The sequence below is a fragment of the Triticum dicoccoides genome, chromosome 7A (assembly GCF_002162155.2).
Source record: "Triticum dicoccoides isolate Atlit2015 ecotype Zavitan chromosome 7A, WEW_v2.0, whole genome shotgun sequence".
In the NCBI taxonomy this organism is placed as follows: domain Eukaryota; kingdom Viridiplantae; phylum Streptophyta; class Magnoliopsida; order Poales; family Poaceae; genus Triticum; species Triticum dicoccoides.
The window spans coordinates 95890558-95908261 of NC_041392.1; the positions used below are offsets into that span (position 1 = coordinate 95890558).

The 17704-nt window shown below is 45.1% G+C and overlaps 1 protein-coding gene across 1 annotated transcript; it reads left to right on the forward strand.

Moving 5' to 3' along the window:
* The first annotated feature begins 3908 nt into the window (after positions 1–3908).
* Positions 3909–7035, forward strand: LOC119330325. The gene is made up of 4 exons (XM_037603429.1): positions 3909–4225; positions 4998–5283; positions 5503–5613; positions 5757–7035. The coding sequence occupies exons 1-4, from the start codon at positions 3924–3926 to the stop codon at positions 6744–6746; spliced, it is 1689 nt and encodes a 562-aa protein (XP_037459326.1). The 5' UTR covers positions 3909–3923; the 3' UTR covers positions 6747–7035.
* The last annotated feature ends 10669 nt before the right edge of the window (positions 7036–17704 follow it).

Here is a 17704-nt window from a genome sequence, read left to right on the forward strand (position 1 = left end):
GATGTTTGGCACACCCAAAGCACTCCTACGGTATCCGGGAGTTGCACAATCTCATGGTCTAAGGAAATGATACTTGACATTAGAAAAGCTTTAGCATACGAACTACACGATCTTTGTGCTAGGCTTAGGATTGGGTCTTGTCCATCACATCATTCTCCTAATGATGTGATCCCGTTATCAACGACATCCAATGTCCATGGTCAGGAAACCGTAACCATCTATTGATCAACGAGCTAGTCAACTAGAGGCTTACTAGGGACATGGTGTTGTCTATGTATCCACACATGTATCTGAGTTTCCTATCAATACAATTCTAGCATGGATAATAAACGATTATCATGAACAATGAAATATATAATAATAACTAATTTATTATTGCCTCTAGGGCATATTTCCAACAGGTGCCCATGAGATACTTACGAGGCGTGGCCGGGCATTCTTAGCCCTTGCCGCAAGTACTCGAGACAGGGCGACGGGGTCACATCTTTCGTGAGTCTCTACTCGTGACCGCACTACCAACACACTAAGGTTTGGATATTTGATCCGAGGGGCCTCTGGCCTGATAGCACTTACCATCACGTGGGCATAGTATGGGTGTTCTGTGTCGTATACATCAGCCGAAGCTTATTAGACGTCAGCGACCGAGCGGCGCGCGCCGGGTTGGACTGGTAAGCACCTGCCTTTTTTAAGGAGGTAGCTAGGTCTGCTCACCGGCCGCCCACGCAACATGCAGGAGTTCCTAGGGCGATGGCCCAAGACCCCTGGGGGCATAGGTTTATCCGGCGTGCTGACCTCTCTATTAAGCCTAGGTCGGGTTGCGGCGTATTGTTTGGCCGAGGACGGGCATGACCCAGGAAAGTGTGTCTGGCCGGAGTTAATCGAGCATGGTGGGTAAGTTGGTGCACCCCTGCAGGGAAGAAAACATCTATCGATAGCCTGTCCTACGGTAACGGACACTTGGAGTTGTATCCCGATCGTTACAAGTAGAACTGGATACTTGAGATGAGAAATGGATAGTATGGCTCTGGGATTGCTTTCTCGCAGGGAATTGAGAAAGGATCTCTGGCCGAGGTTGATAACACTACTACTACTTTACATTATGTTGATCTGTACTCTTCTATATGCTACAAGATGGTTGAAGATGCTAGTCTTCGATAGGCTAGGTTTTCCCCTTCTCTTCTGGCATTCTGCAGTTTAGTCCATAGATATAGCCCATTTCCTTTGATACATATGCATACTTAGTTTAGATCTGATGTAAGTCTTGCGAGTACTTTGGATGAGTACTCACGGTTGCTTTGCTACCTCTTTTTCCCCTATACCCGGTTGTTGCGAACAGATGACGGATCCCAGGAGCCAAATGACACCATTAATGAATACTACTACCCCGAGGGTGTCTACTACTACGTGATGGCCGCTGACGACCTGGAGTAGTTAGGAGGCTCCCGGGCAGGAGGCCTTGCCTTTTCGATCAATGTTGCTTTTGTGCTAGCCTTCTTAAGGCAAAACTTGTTTAACTTATGTCTGTACTCAGATATTGTTGCTTCCGCTGACTCTTGTGTATTCGAGCTCATGTATTCGAGCCCTTGAGGCCCCTGGCTTGTAATATAAAGCTTGTATTATTTTAATTTGTGTCTAGAGTTGTGTTGTGATATCTTCCCGTGAGTCCTTGATCTTGATCGTACACATTTGCGTGTATGATTAGTGTATTATTGAATCGGGGGCGTCACATTGCTGGTATAGTAGTTTTCCCAAATGTAGTCCATGTTTTTTCAATTTTACAGCTATTTGAGGGCCCAACGCGATTTTCTGGCCAATCTTCTCGATGTTTTCTTGATAGCCATGATCATCCTATATGCAAAAGGGCAGATAAAACACCATTCTTTTCAAAATTTCATGCCGAGAAGTCCTCTATGGTTCGGGTGCACACTGGAATCGGCAAGATAGCGGCTATATCATATGGCAAGTAAATTTGCTCAACAAGCTGTGCATCCCACCTTGCGTTACCCTGGTCCAATAACTCAGAGACCAATTGAGGCGGCCAGGTAATCAGTGATATGATTGGACGCATGTTTTCTGCTCTCGGGATCCAATTCATATCCCAAATATTTGTTTTGGGACCCGTCCGCATACTCCTGATAAGTGCCACCTTCAATGACTGATCTCTAGATCTGAGATGGATGATTGCCCAATTCAACTGACAGAAATTCTGTGTTGGGGTAATATACTGCCTTTAAAATCCTAGCACTCAAAGAGTCTGGGTTTTCAAGTATATGCCATGCCCGCCTGACCAGAAGAGCTAGATTGAAGATTTCAAAGTCTCGAAAATCTAAACCTCCCATATATGTTTAGGCATTCTCATGGTGTCCCAAGAGACCCAATAAGGTTTGCGCTGGCCTTTTTTACTGCCCCACCAGAAAGTTTTGATCATGGACGTCAACTTCTCACATAACCCTCTAGGTAGCTTGAAACAAGACATAGAATACACAAGTATTGCTTGGGCCACATTTTTTATTAAAACATCCTTCCCAGCTGCTCACAACATTTTCTCCATCCATCATTGAATTTTGCTCCATAGCCTATCCTTGACGTAATGATCCATTTTTGAGGTGCCTACATCCGATGGCATACCAAGATATTTCTCATTCAAATGCTCGTTTGGTACATGTAAAATGTTTTTTATGGCTCCTCTTACCACCTTAGGACAACCCTTACTGAAGAAGATAGAAGATTTATCCCTATTTACTCTCCGACGAGATGCTTGAGCATATGTTTTCAACAGGAAAGACACCTCTTCAGCTCCCTCATTAGTTGCTTTAAAACACAGTAGGTTGTCATCCACAAACAACAAATGGTTTACCGGTGGTGCCGATGTGGCCACTTGAAGTCCGCTTAAATTGGATGACTGAACTTTGGATTTCAAAAGGCACAGAAGGCCCTTTGCTGCTAGCAAAATGAGGTAAGGTGAAATCGGATTCCCCTGACGGATACCACGTGTTGGTTGGAATTCATCCAGCTTTTGACCACTAAACAAGATAGAAAAAGAGACTTAGATTACCATGTCCATTATTATATCCACCAATCTCCATGTGAACCCCAGTTTCAACATTATAGCTCTCAAATAACCCCATTCCATCCTGTCATAGGTTTTCATCATGTCCAGTTTCAACGCACAATGTCTATACTTTTGGGCCTTATTTCTCTTCATGAAATGCAAACACTCATATGCAACAATGATGTTGTCTGTGATAAGACATCCAGGAACAAAGGCGGACTGCTCCTCAGAGATGATCTCAGGTAGCACAATCTTCAGACGATTTGCTATCACCTTTGACGTCAACTTATAAAGAACATTGCATAGGCTTATAGGTCAAAATTGAGTAACCATCAATGAACTTTTTACCTGTGGTATAAGGACAAGAGTGGTTCTATTACTTTCTTGTGCATTTTCTTTTCCTTCAACTATATACTCAAAACCACCTTTTTTGGAGGGAAATATACTCAAAACCACCTTAGGACTTTTTCGGTTGCGTGTGAATCCGAATGGATTGAAGGGGTTTGAGGAGGATTTAAACCTCTTCTAAGTCAAAATACGAACCAATCCTTGCCAATCCCCTCCAATCCTCTTGGGCAGAGGATTAACCGAACAAAAACTTAGTGATGCTTCGCCGCAAATGTCCCAATGTTTTTGAAAGAACTGGGCTGGGAACCCGTCCGGGCCTCCTCGTACCTGGGCCATATGTAACCTGCTTCTCATTGGGCCTTTTTAGGCCATTAGAAAGATATCATCTCCATTTGGCCTGCTAACTGACCATTCCTTATATCCTTTCCTCTCGTTAAAGACAAAACCACAGCTCCACAACGCAAAGCAGCGGCTTTCGGACGCGCGCACCAGCACACGCACACACACACCGGAGGGGAAGGAGATGGAGGCGGAGGCGGCGGAGAGGGGACGGAAGGAGCGAGTTGCGGCCGTGGGTCACGCCGGGGTGGAGATGGAGGTGGGTGCGGGTGCGGAGGTGGAGGAGGCGACAGAGGACGGGGAGATCGGCGGAGAAGGCTCGGAAGCGGAGGAGGAGGAGGGCGACGGGACCGGGTGGGAGGACGGCGGCGCGTTCGAGGGGAAGGGGTCGAGGCCGCTGGTCTCGGCGGGGAGCCGCGGGTCCTGGAGGGGGAGGGGCGGGAGGGGCAGAGGAGGGTTTCACCACCGCGCTTGGTACGGCGACAGGTGACGGCCCCGCTCACCTACCTGTTCTTGGTCCTCGATTCGATCTAATGCGTTCTAAGATTATGTTACTAGTCTGATTTCTAGGTGATTTTTGTGCCTGCTTGCTGTGATGCTCCGCCCAGGTTTTGCTCGCCTGTTCTAGACTTGTAGGTGGAGAAAAGTGGGTAGCATTTCCCAATGGAGGCAAACGTGTGGTGATCGTTTTCTGTTTGGGGAGACTTTGGGGGCTAATTCAGTTTCTTGCTAAATGTGGTAATGGTAGGTAGCGGTGTAGAAGAGAAGGAACAGCAGGATCAGGGATGTTTGATCCCTCTATTCAATAATCCGCTGTTGTTATCCGGATCATGCATAATCATTCCCAGCCCCACTGGAAAAACTGTACTAGCACACCATTTGTTATTGTTCTTTGCATTGCATTTGTCTCAGTTTCATGGAACACCTGTATGTACTTGTTATGTCTGTTCTACAAGGCTACAGGCATTCTTGGTCTTTGTCAGGCTCCTTCGGCAGGAGGAAAGCTAACTATATATTGTTAGCACTGCAACCTTCTTTACTCTCCTTTATTTTATCTTGTCACTGAGCCTTTGGACCTAGAGCTGGATCATCTTTAATTTGAGTTATTAAGTTGCAATGCTGTATAAATGTTCAGTCACTGACTCAGTTCTTTTCTCCCACCTGTGCTGCTAGGTGTTTAACAACTGCATGTGTTTTCTGAATGTATTGGGTATCTCAAGAGTGAATTTTCACATGGTCTCTTTCTTTTGTTTAAAAGGAATCTGCCACACCACAAATTGGACATATTCAGCATACCTGGTGTATATGGTGGTGCTATTATCCTCTGCAATCATGTGACTAAGCTGGAGAGCTTCAAGCAGAAACTTTTTGCCCTTCCTGATTATGCTACATCATTCATAAGGAAGATCAGAGCTGGTATGCTTCTCTTTGTGTTTGAGCGTGAGGAGAAAAAACTTTCTGGCGTGTTTGAGGCAACTTCAGATGGAGCACTGAATATCCTTCCTAATGCATTTCGTTCATCACGGAAGCCCAGACCAGCCCAGGCAAGTATGCTGTTGGTTTTGATTTATTCTTGGGATTTTATCAGTCTAGGTTATCAGGTTTTGGTCTCTCTTAGGTTCCAATTAATTTCCCCATGATTACCTACCTATTAATATTTTTAGAAATTTCGTTTTGCTTGCTTGCGGCTCCTTTTTTCCTTAACCATGTGGAATAATGCTGAGAAAGTTTCTTATGTGGTTCTACCTTGTCATTGAAATCAGGTTCGTTTCAGAAGAGTTTGGTTCTGTAAGCCCCTGATGGAAGCTGAATTTTCTGATGAAATCAAAGGACTTCAACCCCAAATGTCTTTCTTTGGTATATCATACCAGCAGGTTTGCGACCTCAACCCCAAATGTCTTTCTTTGGTATTATCATACCAGAAGGTTTGCTATTTCATGTTTGTGATGTGACTTATTTAGTGCCTTTACTCTTTAAAACTTTGCTTGCTGCTGATCTGATGTTTTTCCTAGTATAGGTTTTAAATCTTGTACACCTGTTTTCTTCAAAGAGGATCAGTCTGGAGCCTTACAAGAAACCAAAATCAAGAGTTATATCGGACTACAATGTCTCTCTGGCTCGTGCTGGACTAGAGTCCAGTTTACACACTGGTGGCAATGCCTTCCCTAACCGTTCATCTTCTATGCTATGCAACAACAGAATCTCCGCACCACGCACTCCCTTCATGTATGGCAAAAAAAATGCCAAGCATGCTGCTTATAACCATGAATCTTCTTTGCACCCTCATATCAAGTCTATGATCTTCAAAGCGCCAGATATCAAAGCGCAAGTCTTGGAACCAAATGCTGATTTTATACCACTTGATCTAGATGATTATAAGTCTGACAGTGATGCAGTCCCTTCAGATCTACTGGGACCTGCAGGCTTATATTTAGCATTACCAGGCAGCATCATCAATGAAGATCAAGGTCCTGAACCTTTCAATGTCAAGCACAATGAGGATGACATGTATCCTGCACCTGTGTTGAGCCAAAGCTTCCATTCTCTATGCGAAACAAGTCAAAACAGTGCCATTGCTCATTTCATGAAAGAGAGGCAATCAAGCATGCAGGGCAGGGGATGCAAACGCATGTCAACCCTCCAGTTTGATGGACACTCACATCTCCCATCCCCAAGGAGTTCCACTATAGCAAAGAAGGTGTCATTTAGCTTTGATGCTGATGAAATTTCGGTTACCTCTGATAAAGCATTGAACAGACCTGCACTTGCTGAACTCGAACAAAACAGAGAAGCAGTTACCAAAGAAAGAAAGCAACAGGTCAGTTACTCGGTTCAGGGCACACAAAGCAAGAGTGGAGATGATTCAAAAAAGAGGAGTAAGCTAATGAGCCTTTCCTTCGCAGAAAGAGTTGCTAGTCTACGTGTCAAGAGCTGCTTCGGCAATAGCCAGTCAATGCTGATGCAGTCAAGCAAGCTGTCCTGCACACTTCTGCCCGATGAGGAATGAAGATAGCTTCACAGAATCAGTGTTTCTAACTCAGTGGTGGGCAGGTAGTAACTTCAGTTGTTACATCAGGTGGTGATGATAATGCGCAACGCTTTCCCTTAAGTGGGTGTTCTAGAGATTTTTTTTTTTGAGCAGTAGCCCAGGATGACTTGACATTTACGATGATCAGGCAGATGTAAATATGTGTCATCGTTCACCGCATTTTGTTTTTTGTTCCAGCTCAACAATATTCAGGGATGAGTGCTGGTTTTGCACTATGTAGAGAGATCTGAGTAAAAGTTTTTACTAATTCTGTTCTCTAGCATTTCGTGGGTGATCTGCTGATTATACAATATATCAGCTGCATGACTGTTTGCTTGCAAGTTGTTTTTCCTGGGAAAAAGTTGTATGGTCACCTTCACTGTCATTTGTTCTTGTGGTGTTTAGATATGAATATCTTGTTCACTGTTGCCAAGCATAATGCACCAGTGTGCATATTATCTCCACTTGTAGGTACATGCTAAATATGCCTCCATTCCCTCGCAAAAAAAGAAAAAAGAAAAACAGTGCCTCCGTTCGAGAATTGTGTCATCATTGTGATTGAGGAAATCGGTGGAAATCATACTTATGTGTTATTTTTGTAGCAAATCATGCTTATGATTGATGGTGCTTAGAGGTTGTGTTGCATCATTACGGAGCCTCTAATCATGGCGCAGTTCTCCAGACAAGAAACTGCCGTTTGGGCCGACACGCGACATTTCACGACCACATCAAACTCTGTGATTGTTATATATCGCTCAATGGCTCATTGCGAGCGATATATAGCGCTCGCCTACATGTAGCGCTCTAGTGGGCTGGACCACCTATACCGGTAAGTCTTGGTTTTGTGTGTAGGGACTCTCTGCTGCTCGCCCTAAACCGTTCTTCTTTTTCGGCTCTGTGTATAAGGGCTGCTTGGCCATGCACTGACATAAGCTATTTTTTAATCTTTTTGGTTATTTAATTCTTGTTCATTTTTCTATTTTATAGTAGCTTTTGCTTTTCTTTGCCTTCTGTTTGTTTTTCCTATTTCTTTCCCCTTTATATTTATACTAGTTAAACGCCCGTGCGTTGCTACGGCTTAGTAAAAAATCAATGTAATTAACAACATTGCTCATGTGGCTTATAAATGTGTTGCCACAAATATCATCTTGTACTTGATAATATAACAAAATCCATGTGGCTCGTATTCAAACCACCATGACTCAACTTACGAAGTCTACCTTCATACTATTGCTTTGTGTTCTACAATGGAGAAACATAGGGCCTCTTTTCCACCCAACTTTGACAGATATCTTCTCCATCCAACTTGGATAAAAATTAATACTCTTCATCCATCCTAATTTAAATGGCATGCGTGCATTTCGAAATCCTACTTCAGCCATCAATTTCATCAGCTAAACATGGGAGTATGTGTTACAACAAAATATCACCAAATTCATTTTCAAGAAAAGTTTCCAAAGGTACAATTGTATGGCACATAGCACATAATAGTACTGAATAAATTAGCAGCCAGAGCATGCACACTTTTTGATGAAATTCAATTTTTTTGAAAACATGTTCTCTTTCTCCTTGCAACCCGTCTCAGCTTTGCTAAGAGTTTCTATGTTGTAATTGCCATGCAATAGAAGCCTCACTTCAATATGAGGAACCTTAAACTTCTGGTTTTCTCTCTATGTATAAGAAGGCAACAATAAATATATATATATATATATATATATATATATATATATATATATATATATATATATATATATATATATATACTATTTAAGCATGAATCCCCATCTTACAAAGGAAAAAATCATAGTACATTCACATATCTTATCAAGAACACAAGGATGCCTACGATTCACTCCCATGGCTAAATGTAATATGGGTTAATGAAAACTCAGGAAATGACTACAAAAAATATATGCTCATCCACTGAGAACGGTAGAGTGCATGGAGGATAAATTTGCAAAGACATGATAATATTATTCACTGTCACAAAAACACATAAAATGAAGCAACAAAAAAGGATAATTTATGAGTTTCACCCCGGCATAGATTCTTCATTAATACTTGCAGCACCTCAATAATAAAAATTTAGGAGGTAAAATAGAAGTTGAAGGCATGATCACAACCTAAAATAGATGACACAATAATCAATAAAAATATTTAGTTTGAGGTTCAACACTTCAATGATGCATTAACTGAATAAATGTTTCTGGAAGCAGACCATACCTCAAGGTAAAGATGAATGTTCTGGTACTTGGATTCAAGAAGATGCATACTTAAACTGGAAGCACTTCCAAAACTTCCTTCGGTGTCTTCTTTGTATCATTATGTAGCATGACTGTCTACTTTATTAGCCTAACAGAACTGCTTAAGTTGGCTGAGTAACATGCACATAAATAAATCAGAAAAAGAATAAGTATTATTAGGAGATGAGCAATGTGTCGTAAAAAGAAAAGATATATAGCTCCTGAGCAGACGTCTCTTTTTTACTTCACTCCAAATAGCTGCACACCATATTTGAAGAATGTAACACTCCCTCCGATTCAGCTTAATTGATGCTGAGTTAATTAATTCGGATCAGAGGGAGTATGAGTTTATATCTAAACAAATAGGGAAACTTCAGGTGAGATTGTTTCATTCTAAAATAAAGGTAGAAGCATATTTCCATGAGGTGAACACACACAACTCTCAAGCAAGTGCATATTATTCTCTAATAAATGGTATTTATTTCCTAAGGTTTTTTGGTTTCTTTAATATTGTTGCTTATGGTGATCTCTTCCCCTACCAATTTTCTCTCTTAATTGTTGGTCCCGTTGTCCTAATGTCAACATTTTATCTCGTTCAGAACCAGCTTGTATAGAAAGGTAATCAAGGTACAGTATAGGAGAAGTCAAACGTGTTCCCCGAAGATGTAATGTACATGAGTTTGGATTAACAGAGCCGACAACAAGGAGAAGCAGTTACAACAAACGAAACACAAGTTGAAAGCATCCAGGCTGCTTTATACAAACAAGTCACATAACCTGAACTCAACTCCAATCTCTGACCAGAACTGTAGGTGTGCGCTTAAATTTTTAGAAGTCATGAACTTGAGCTCTTGAAGGACCAAAACATTGGGCTCGACGCTGACCTGAATCATATGTGTGTTAGACACAACAGTGCGTAGATTACATACATTACCTATCCACTTAATCCGCAACACAGTCTGATAGCAATCAAGCTATTTTCTCTAGTAATACAGTATACGACAAATCGTTTTCAGGTTCAGGCATCAACCCAGTAGAAGCTTTTTCAGGTTCAGACAAATTTGCAAGATAATAGTGAAGAAGAAAGTAAGACAAGTAGTTGCACGATAAGGATTTGTAGCATGCGCCCCAATGCCGGTTTCAACATGTGGTCCACCGACCTATGGACTGAACAAAAGAACATCGTGCCTACAACAATATGGAGCTAACGTATACTAAATAATACGGTGTTGATCAAACATTGGTACGGGTACAAAAAGCATGCACGACTAAAAGCTAATTTGGAAAAGGCATGACCAGAAAAGTAGGAACCACAAGACTATGTGCGAAAATTCATCTCAATTGCAGTGGAGCTTGAACAAGAGTTCCTGGGGGTAAAAGAGAAGTGAAAAGAAATGTTTTTAGAGGTTAATAGCTGGACCAATAATAACTTGGAAAAGGAAAATTAATCAAACTTCAATAGCAGGACTATTAATCTATACTTGGACTGCAGTTGCCAATGTAAACGAACCTCTTCAAAAAGTGAAAGCTGCTCTTTCTAAGACACATGAAAACTCAAGAATTCAAATGAAACCAATGTGCTACCTGTGTAGCTATATGAGCAGATGGGTATTTTGCTACAGGAGCAGTGTTCTTGAAAAGCCAATGGTCAGTACCTTGTTATATGAACTAAAAATAATACGTTGAGTTGCAAATGTTTGAAATCAAGGCCTGAGAGTCGCAACTCGCAAGGAGAAGAAGCATTTGTAAAATCGTATTGTCCTAAATGCAGGCAATTGTCTGATGTGTTTTCCTTTTCTTAAACGGATTACTAAACAGAGATACCAATTGTCTTAAATGTGACAGATAGTATGAAGCTTGACACTATTAATGCAGGTAGGATTTCTATGCTTACCCTGACGCATAACTCCTAAGGTTTGAAACGGAGCAGCGACGTGCTCACGTCGTTGGATAGGTCGTCGACGGCCTGCGACTACTGGGCGTCGCGGCCTCCTAGCGGCCTAGGCCAGCCGCCACTGCCTCGTCGTGCGGCGTGTAAGGAACGGATCCATCGGCTGCTTCGCTGCAGTACTGAAACCCTATATGTGAACGAGGGAGTGCTGGAGCACAGCCTACTGGGAGAAGATGTGTGGAGCGATGGTAGGGAGATAAGGGCATCTCTAGCCGCGCCCCCAGGAAGGCCTCCCCAGGCGTTTTTTTGTGCCGGCGCCGAAAAAACGGCCCAGTCGTGCCCCCAGGAGCCCGATTTTCGCCGTCCTGGGCCGAAAACAGCGCCGACGGACCCAGGCCAAACCCGGCACGCTGGGGGCACCCGGGGGCGCCGGGGCGAACTGTTTTGGCGCGAAAAAGCCGCGGGCCAGCCGCGTCAGGGACACGGCGGCTCGTCTTCCCCCCAACTGCCTCGGTTCCCGCGGGGAATCAATGGCAAGGCTGGCGTCGGTCAGTCTTGCCATTGATTCCTCACGGGCGGCACATCTCGGGACGGCGCGCCGACGCCTCCCCTCCCTCGCGCGCGTACACACGGCGCGGAGCGGCTATAAAAGCCGGCTGTTCTCGCCAGTGCCCACACCAGACTCACCCCTCACCGCCGCCCAGCCCCTCTCTCTCCGTCTCCGTCTTCCTCTCCCGAGCGCTACCGGCAGCCCCTCTCTCTCCCTCTCTACCACCGCCGAGCCCGTCGCCATGGCAGAGCGCTTCCCCGGAGACGAGGCGGCGGCGAACAGCTTCGGCCGGCGTTCGCTCCGCGAACAGGAGTCCTGGCTCCTGTTCCAGGCGAACATCCCGGCGCCGCCGGACATGCGCGCCGGGCCGACGGGGTGGCGGCTCAGCGACGGGGGAGTGCCCTTTCCGCCGTTACCCGACGCCGTGGCGAAGCCCACGTACTTCGCCGAGGAGGTCGAGGTCGCGCGCGCCTCCCTGACCGACGACGAGCGCTCCCTCCCCCAGTACGCCGCCGACAATCACGCGGCTTGGGCGGCGTACTTCCAGCGCCGCCAGCAGCAGCGCCTGGCCTCCACCAACGACGCGCCGGTGGTCGGCGGCGTGAAGAACAGCATGGGGCGCCACCTGTGGTGGGGCGTCCCGGGCCGCATGCTGGAGGGCGTGCTGACGCACCTCGACGGCGGCAACAACCCGCCGTTGACCTATCCTGCGACGGGGGCCGCCCCGTCGCAACACCGACGCGCATGGGCGCCAAGGAGGTTCGCCTCCTCCTCGTCTTCCTCCTCTTGCTCATCTTCCCACTCCTCCGGTTCTCCGGCGCTTCTCGGCGTCAAGGCCGAGCCCGCGGCGGAGACGCCAATCGGTCGGCGCACTCGCAGCGTCGGCATCGTCATCAATGAAGGCGACCGGCGCGCCCCCTCCTCGTCGGCTCCTCCGCGCTTCGTCAAGCCGAAGATGGAGCCGGGGCTGGCGCTGGTGAAGACGGAGCCGGGGCTGGCGCCGGTGGAGGCGGAGTTCGACGACGACGACGCGGTCCTAGAATGGGCGCGCCAGGACTCCATTTCGATGGAGAAGGCGCGCCGGGAGAAGGAGAAGGAACGCCAGCGCGCCGCCCTGCGCCGCTTCGAGGAGCGCTGACGCGGCCGCGTTGAAGATGGGGTCGTCGTCTTATGCGACAGCAACGACGACGACGACGCGCCGCCGCCAGTCCGCCATGGTGACGCCGGGCAGGGGTCCAGCAGGGGCGCCCGCGTCAAGGAGGAGAAGGCCGACGGCGGCGACAACTTCAGCCCTTTTCTTTTTTAGATTAGGTTCATGTAATAAAAATGCGCGAATTTCACCGAAATTTGCCATGTTTGGCCGAAATTTAACTAGTTTTTATCATAACTTCGCCGAACGATCCTTTTTTTTAAATACGCGCCTGGGGGCGGCCCTGGGGACCGACTCGCCCCCAGGGCCATTTTTTTTGCCGGCTCACCCCCAGGCGGCGCTTTTAGACGCCCCCTGGGGGGCCAACGGCTGGAGATGCCCTAAGGTTACCTAGCCCGTCGTCCATTGCCTCTGCCGCCGCGCCGTCCTGCTCATTGCCCTCCCCGTGTCGAGCACCTCCTGGACTGGGTGAAGAATAAATGAGATGGCAAGCAGCTCCAGTCCCCGAGGTCGCCGCTGATGGCTCCGACGAGAGGGCAAGTGGATCCGAGCCATGGGCCTCTGGATGGAGGGTGGAGGCGGGCAGGGGTTGGCGGCCAGAAAGCTCAAGCCTATGGGTGAGAGGAGAGAAGGAGACGTCAGACTCTCGCCTTGCCGAGCCGAGCGGCAAAGGAACAGGTTAGCGGCGGCGATTGCTCTCCGGGATAGGGGATCGGGAGTGAGGGATTCGGGGAGTGGGGGTGGGACGTGCGTACGTGGGTTTTTTCTTTTCGTTTTTTTCCTTTCGTGCGGGATCAGTTTCGAATCTTTCCTGTTGTGTGGGGATGCTGCGGGCGTGGCTGTCGTACGAAGCGAGGTGGGGATCGAAGGAGGTCGAACCATCACGACGACGGCAGATTCCCCTTTAATAGTAGAGATTTATTTTCTTATTTTTATTTAAAATATCATTTTATTGCAAATAGATGAACATTTTCTAAAATTACAAGAATAATGCATGAACACTTATAAATTTTGTATGGAACAGTTTTTAAAATATGTGAACACTTTCTTAAGTATAGAGCACTTTTTGAACAAAATATGCACTCCCTCTGATCCATATTACTTTTCGCTCAAACAGATGTTTCTTGCATCTAAATACATCTGTTTGAGCGAATCAGAGGGAGTAACATTTTTTATTCCATGAGCGTTTTCTAAAATATGACCGTATATCGTTTTCTGTACATCGGCATTTTTTATCAGTGATAAAGAATTTTTTGATATACTCTAAATGCCTTCAAGATCAATTTTTTTCTGAACTACATGGTGACCATTTTTTTAAACACGCTATTAACATTTTTAACATCAGATGCACATTTTTTTGGAATCCAAAATGAACAAATTTTTTTGAACGTGTCAAACATTTTTATATTATTAGTAAATTAAAATATTTCCATTTTGTAAAAAAATAGAAAAAGAAATAAACAAAACGAAAAATCTGAAAAAACAAAAGAGAACAAAATATAAAAAAGAATGTGCGTGCATGCGCACCTGCAGCATTAGCTTGCGGCAAACACATTCCTCCCATCGTCTGGTAGCCTGGCCCATTTACGTGCCGCTGTAGGCGAGCACGACATCCAAACCCCTATATGCGACTAGCTAAGTGTTCGTGCGTTGTCACGGATTAACAAATATATATATACAAAGAGAAAATTCATGTGACATGAGAGTCAAAGGTCATTTCTATGGGATGATATCTCATGGTCATGATCTAGTAGATACATACATCTCGTCATTGTCTTTCTTCCACACTCCATGTCTGAGCTACCACGCGACATTCGACTTCCTTCTCCCACCATGCATGCTTTTATCTCCTATTTCTTCTACCTTTACCTTACACGACAGTACCAAGTTTCTTGTCCAACTATCATAATCTTCTCCGGTAGGGCACCCCCTTAGATTATTACTGACTTGTACATATTGCAAATAAGATCAACGAAAATGGATACTAAATTTCTGATGAGAAATGAGAATTCAGGGCAATATCTTCCCAAGACAATAATAATTTCAAGACAATCTTTTTATACCTTCTGTCAACATTGGGACACACATTCCACACAATAAGCATGCAATGATGTTGATACTTGATTAATTGTCATTATATGTCTACAGTAAAGATAACTTTACTCAAAACCGCCTATCTTAGCCAAATCAACAAATCTCTCTCATTAATGCAATTTTCTTTAGAAAACAAATAATAGATTCTTGCCTATCTTAGCCAAATCAACGGATCTCTTTCATTAATGCAATTTGCTTTAGCAAACAAATAATAGATTCTTTCCTACCTTAGCCAAATCAACGGATCTCTCCCATTAATGCAATTTGCTTTAGCAAACAAATAATAGATTCTTTCCTACCTTAGCCAAATCAATGGATCTCTCCCCGGTTCGCTGGGCACATTTCGGTGGGTGGGCGTGGGGGTGGGGGTAATTTGATGGAAATAAACCGGTTGAAAATAAACCGGTTGAAAATAAACGGATCCTGTCTCACTCTTCACTTTCTTTACAATAAACTTCAGAATAGCAATCTTGGCGAGTGATCTCGACGGGGTTCAATCGGCGTGGCGCACCGCTGATTCTTCCAGGAGTGGGTGCTGAGAGGAAGGATCCCAAACCTCCATTGTCAATCGGCCAGAGCTGCATCGTCCTTTGGATCAGAGCGTGGACGGGATCAAGACGGTAGGGTTTGAGGAATTTGTAGGACATGAGGGTTTATGGTTGGCAGCACGAGAACTCACCCATATCTTGGCAGACGGCAGGCCCGAGGTGCGGTCGTTTCATGCTTCGGGAGCTGCCACATGCTGTCCTCGCCGCCATCAGCGACACCACCGCCATCGCCTGTTGCCACCACTTCAGCGCCACGAGCGTGGGACTAAGGGACGAAGGGAAGGGAAGGAAGTGAATTGACGTACCTATGTTTGGTATATATCACACGAGGAATCAAAACTGGATGCACGTGAAAGCATAGAGATGGGAGAGGAGGACAGAGGAAGGGAAGGGCAAGAGGAACCTAAGGATGTGCGATGAAGGAGCGATGCCAAAACATCACAAAGGGGGACCCGTAGCTCGTCACGTAGCGCGGCCGCCTCATTGCCGGCTGCCACCCCGCGCTACCGCCTCCGTGCGCAGGTTCCATTCGTGGAGCGTGAGGAGCGCATGACCTGCCTTCACCGCGGCCTGGTCCTCCCCACTATCGTGAAGCTCGCCCGCATCGCCGCCCCAATTGCTCAGGATGACGGATGAAGATCCTGCAACAGCGACGTGGGTGAGGGATGCATCCGACGCTGGAGGGATGATTTTCGTGGCTAAACCCTCCCTATCAAAATAACTACTTAAAAAGGCAAAGATCGATGCATTAGGAAAATTAGGATTTGGAATTGATTGTCATAAAACAAAATTTTATTAATTGATGACGTGCTATCGGTACATGCCCGTTTATAACGTGTCTAGTTAGGAAACTTTGGAAAAGTTAGGAAAGTTTTTATTGTGAGGATAAAAAAATCAATGTGAGGAGATATGGTGGTGGGATATGAGACGAAAATAAACCGGACGAAAATAAACCAGACGAAATATAACCAGACGAAAATAAACCGTGGACGCAATCCTACCAACTGCTCCATTAGAAGTAGAGATATATAGATGCGCCCATTAAACTCGATTTTCCATTTGTTTTGTTTTTCGACCGTCAAGCGTTTTTGATTCACAACTATCAAAGCTTGTTGGCCCGATGAAGCTCATATTAATATGCAAGAAAATAATCCACGTAGGTTTTAGGAGAGCAACACCAAATGCATCATGGGACATGGACAAGCTAGCTGAAATTTTCTTGTCCTCTGATGCCCAAGCAATCGCTTCAATACCATTGTGCACTAGGCAGGTGCACGACTTTTGATCCTGAATACACGAGAAGAACGGAATTTTCAGTGTTAGGTCAGTGTATAGAATCCTTGTTTTCACAAAGCTGAGGCGTGAAGCATGGCTAGATGGACTCGCCGATTCGTCAAATTCAGATGCAGAAAAGAAGGCGTGGACTAGCTTGTGGAAGACCCAAGTGCCATCGAAAGTAAAATTATTTCTATGGAGGTTAGCACAGCAATCTCTCCCTTCTGCTGATTTATTGCATCACCAAAATATGTGGACTAAAACTGTGGAATATGCGGTTCTGGAGACTCTTAGCAACATTCTCTTCTTCAATGTCATATGGCGAGGTGTGTTTGGGCCCTCGAAGATTACGAACCTGGTCGGGGCTATGGAGAGCAGCAGAGAACCGGATCCAAAAGGTGGCTATTTACCTCATTGGTGGTCTTCCTCATGATGACTTTGTCAAGGTTGTGATCACCCTTTCCCTTTGGGCATGGGAGGATTATATACAGGAATTGTCAGAGAGATCAAAGCGACTACCAAACAGTTCACAATTTGCTCCTTCATCTATGAGGGACGTGATTCAAATATTGAGGCACATTGTCTCGCTAAGCATACTTTAGAAAAGAATTACACTTTCACAACAAGCGTAGATTTGCTTCCGCGAGAAACACAACTATGCTTCTCGAAAAAGAAAAAAAATGCTTCCACAAGAAACACATACTTACTTTTCATGAAGGCACAAATTTACTTCCGCAAGAAGCACAACTGTGCTGTTTGGAAAGGGAAAAAATATGTGCTTCCACAAGAAGCACAACTATTCTTCTCGGAAAGGGAAAAAATTGTGCCTCCATGAGAAGCACATATTTGCTTCTTGTGGATGCACAGATTTGCTTCCACGAAAAGCACAACTATGCTCCTCGAAAAAAAACCATCTTTCCACAAAAAGCACAGATTTGCTTCTCGTGAAGGCGCGGATTTGCTTCCGTGAGATGCACAATTATGCTGCTTAGAAAGGAAAAAAAAACATGCTTCCACGAGAAGCACGCACAACTGTGCTTCTCAAAAAGGGGGAAAGGTAAAAAAAACATGCTTCGGGCTTTGGTTTTTTTCTTCCTATTTTCGTCATTCAATTTCTTTTGGTTGCTTTTTTTCTTCTTTTTTTGGTTTTTGGGGTTTTTTTGGTTTCAAGTTTATTTTGGGTTTT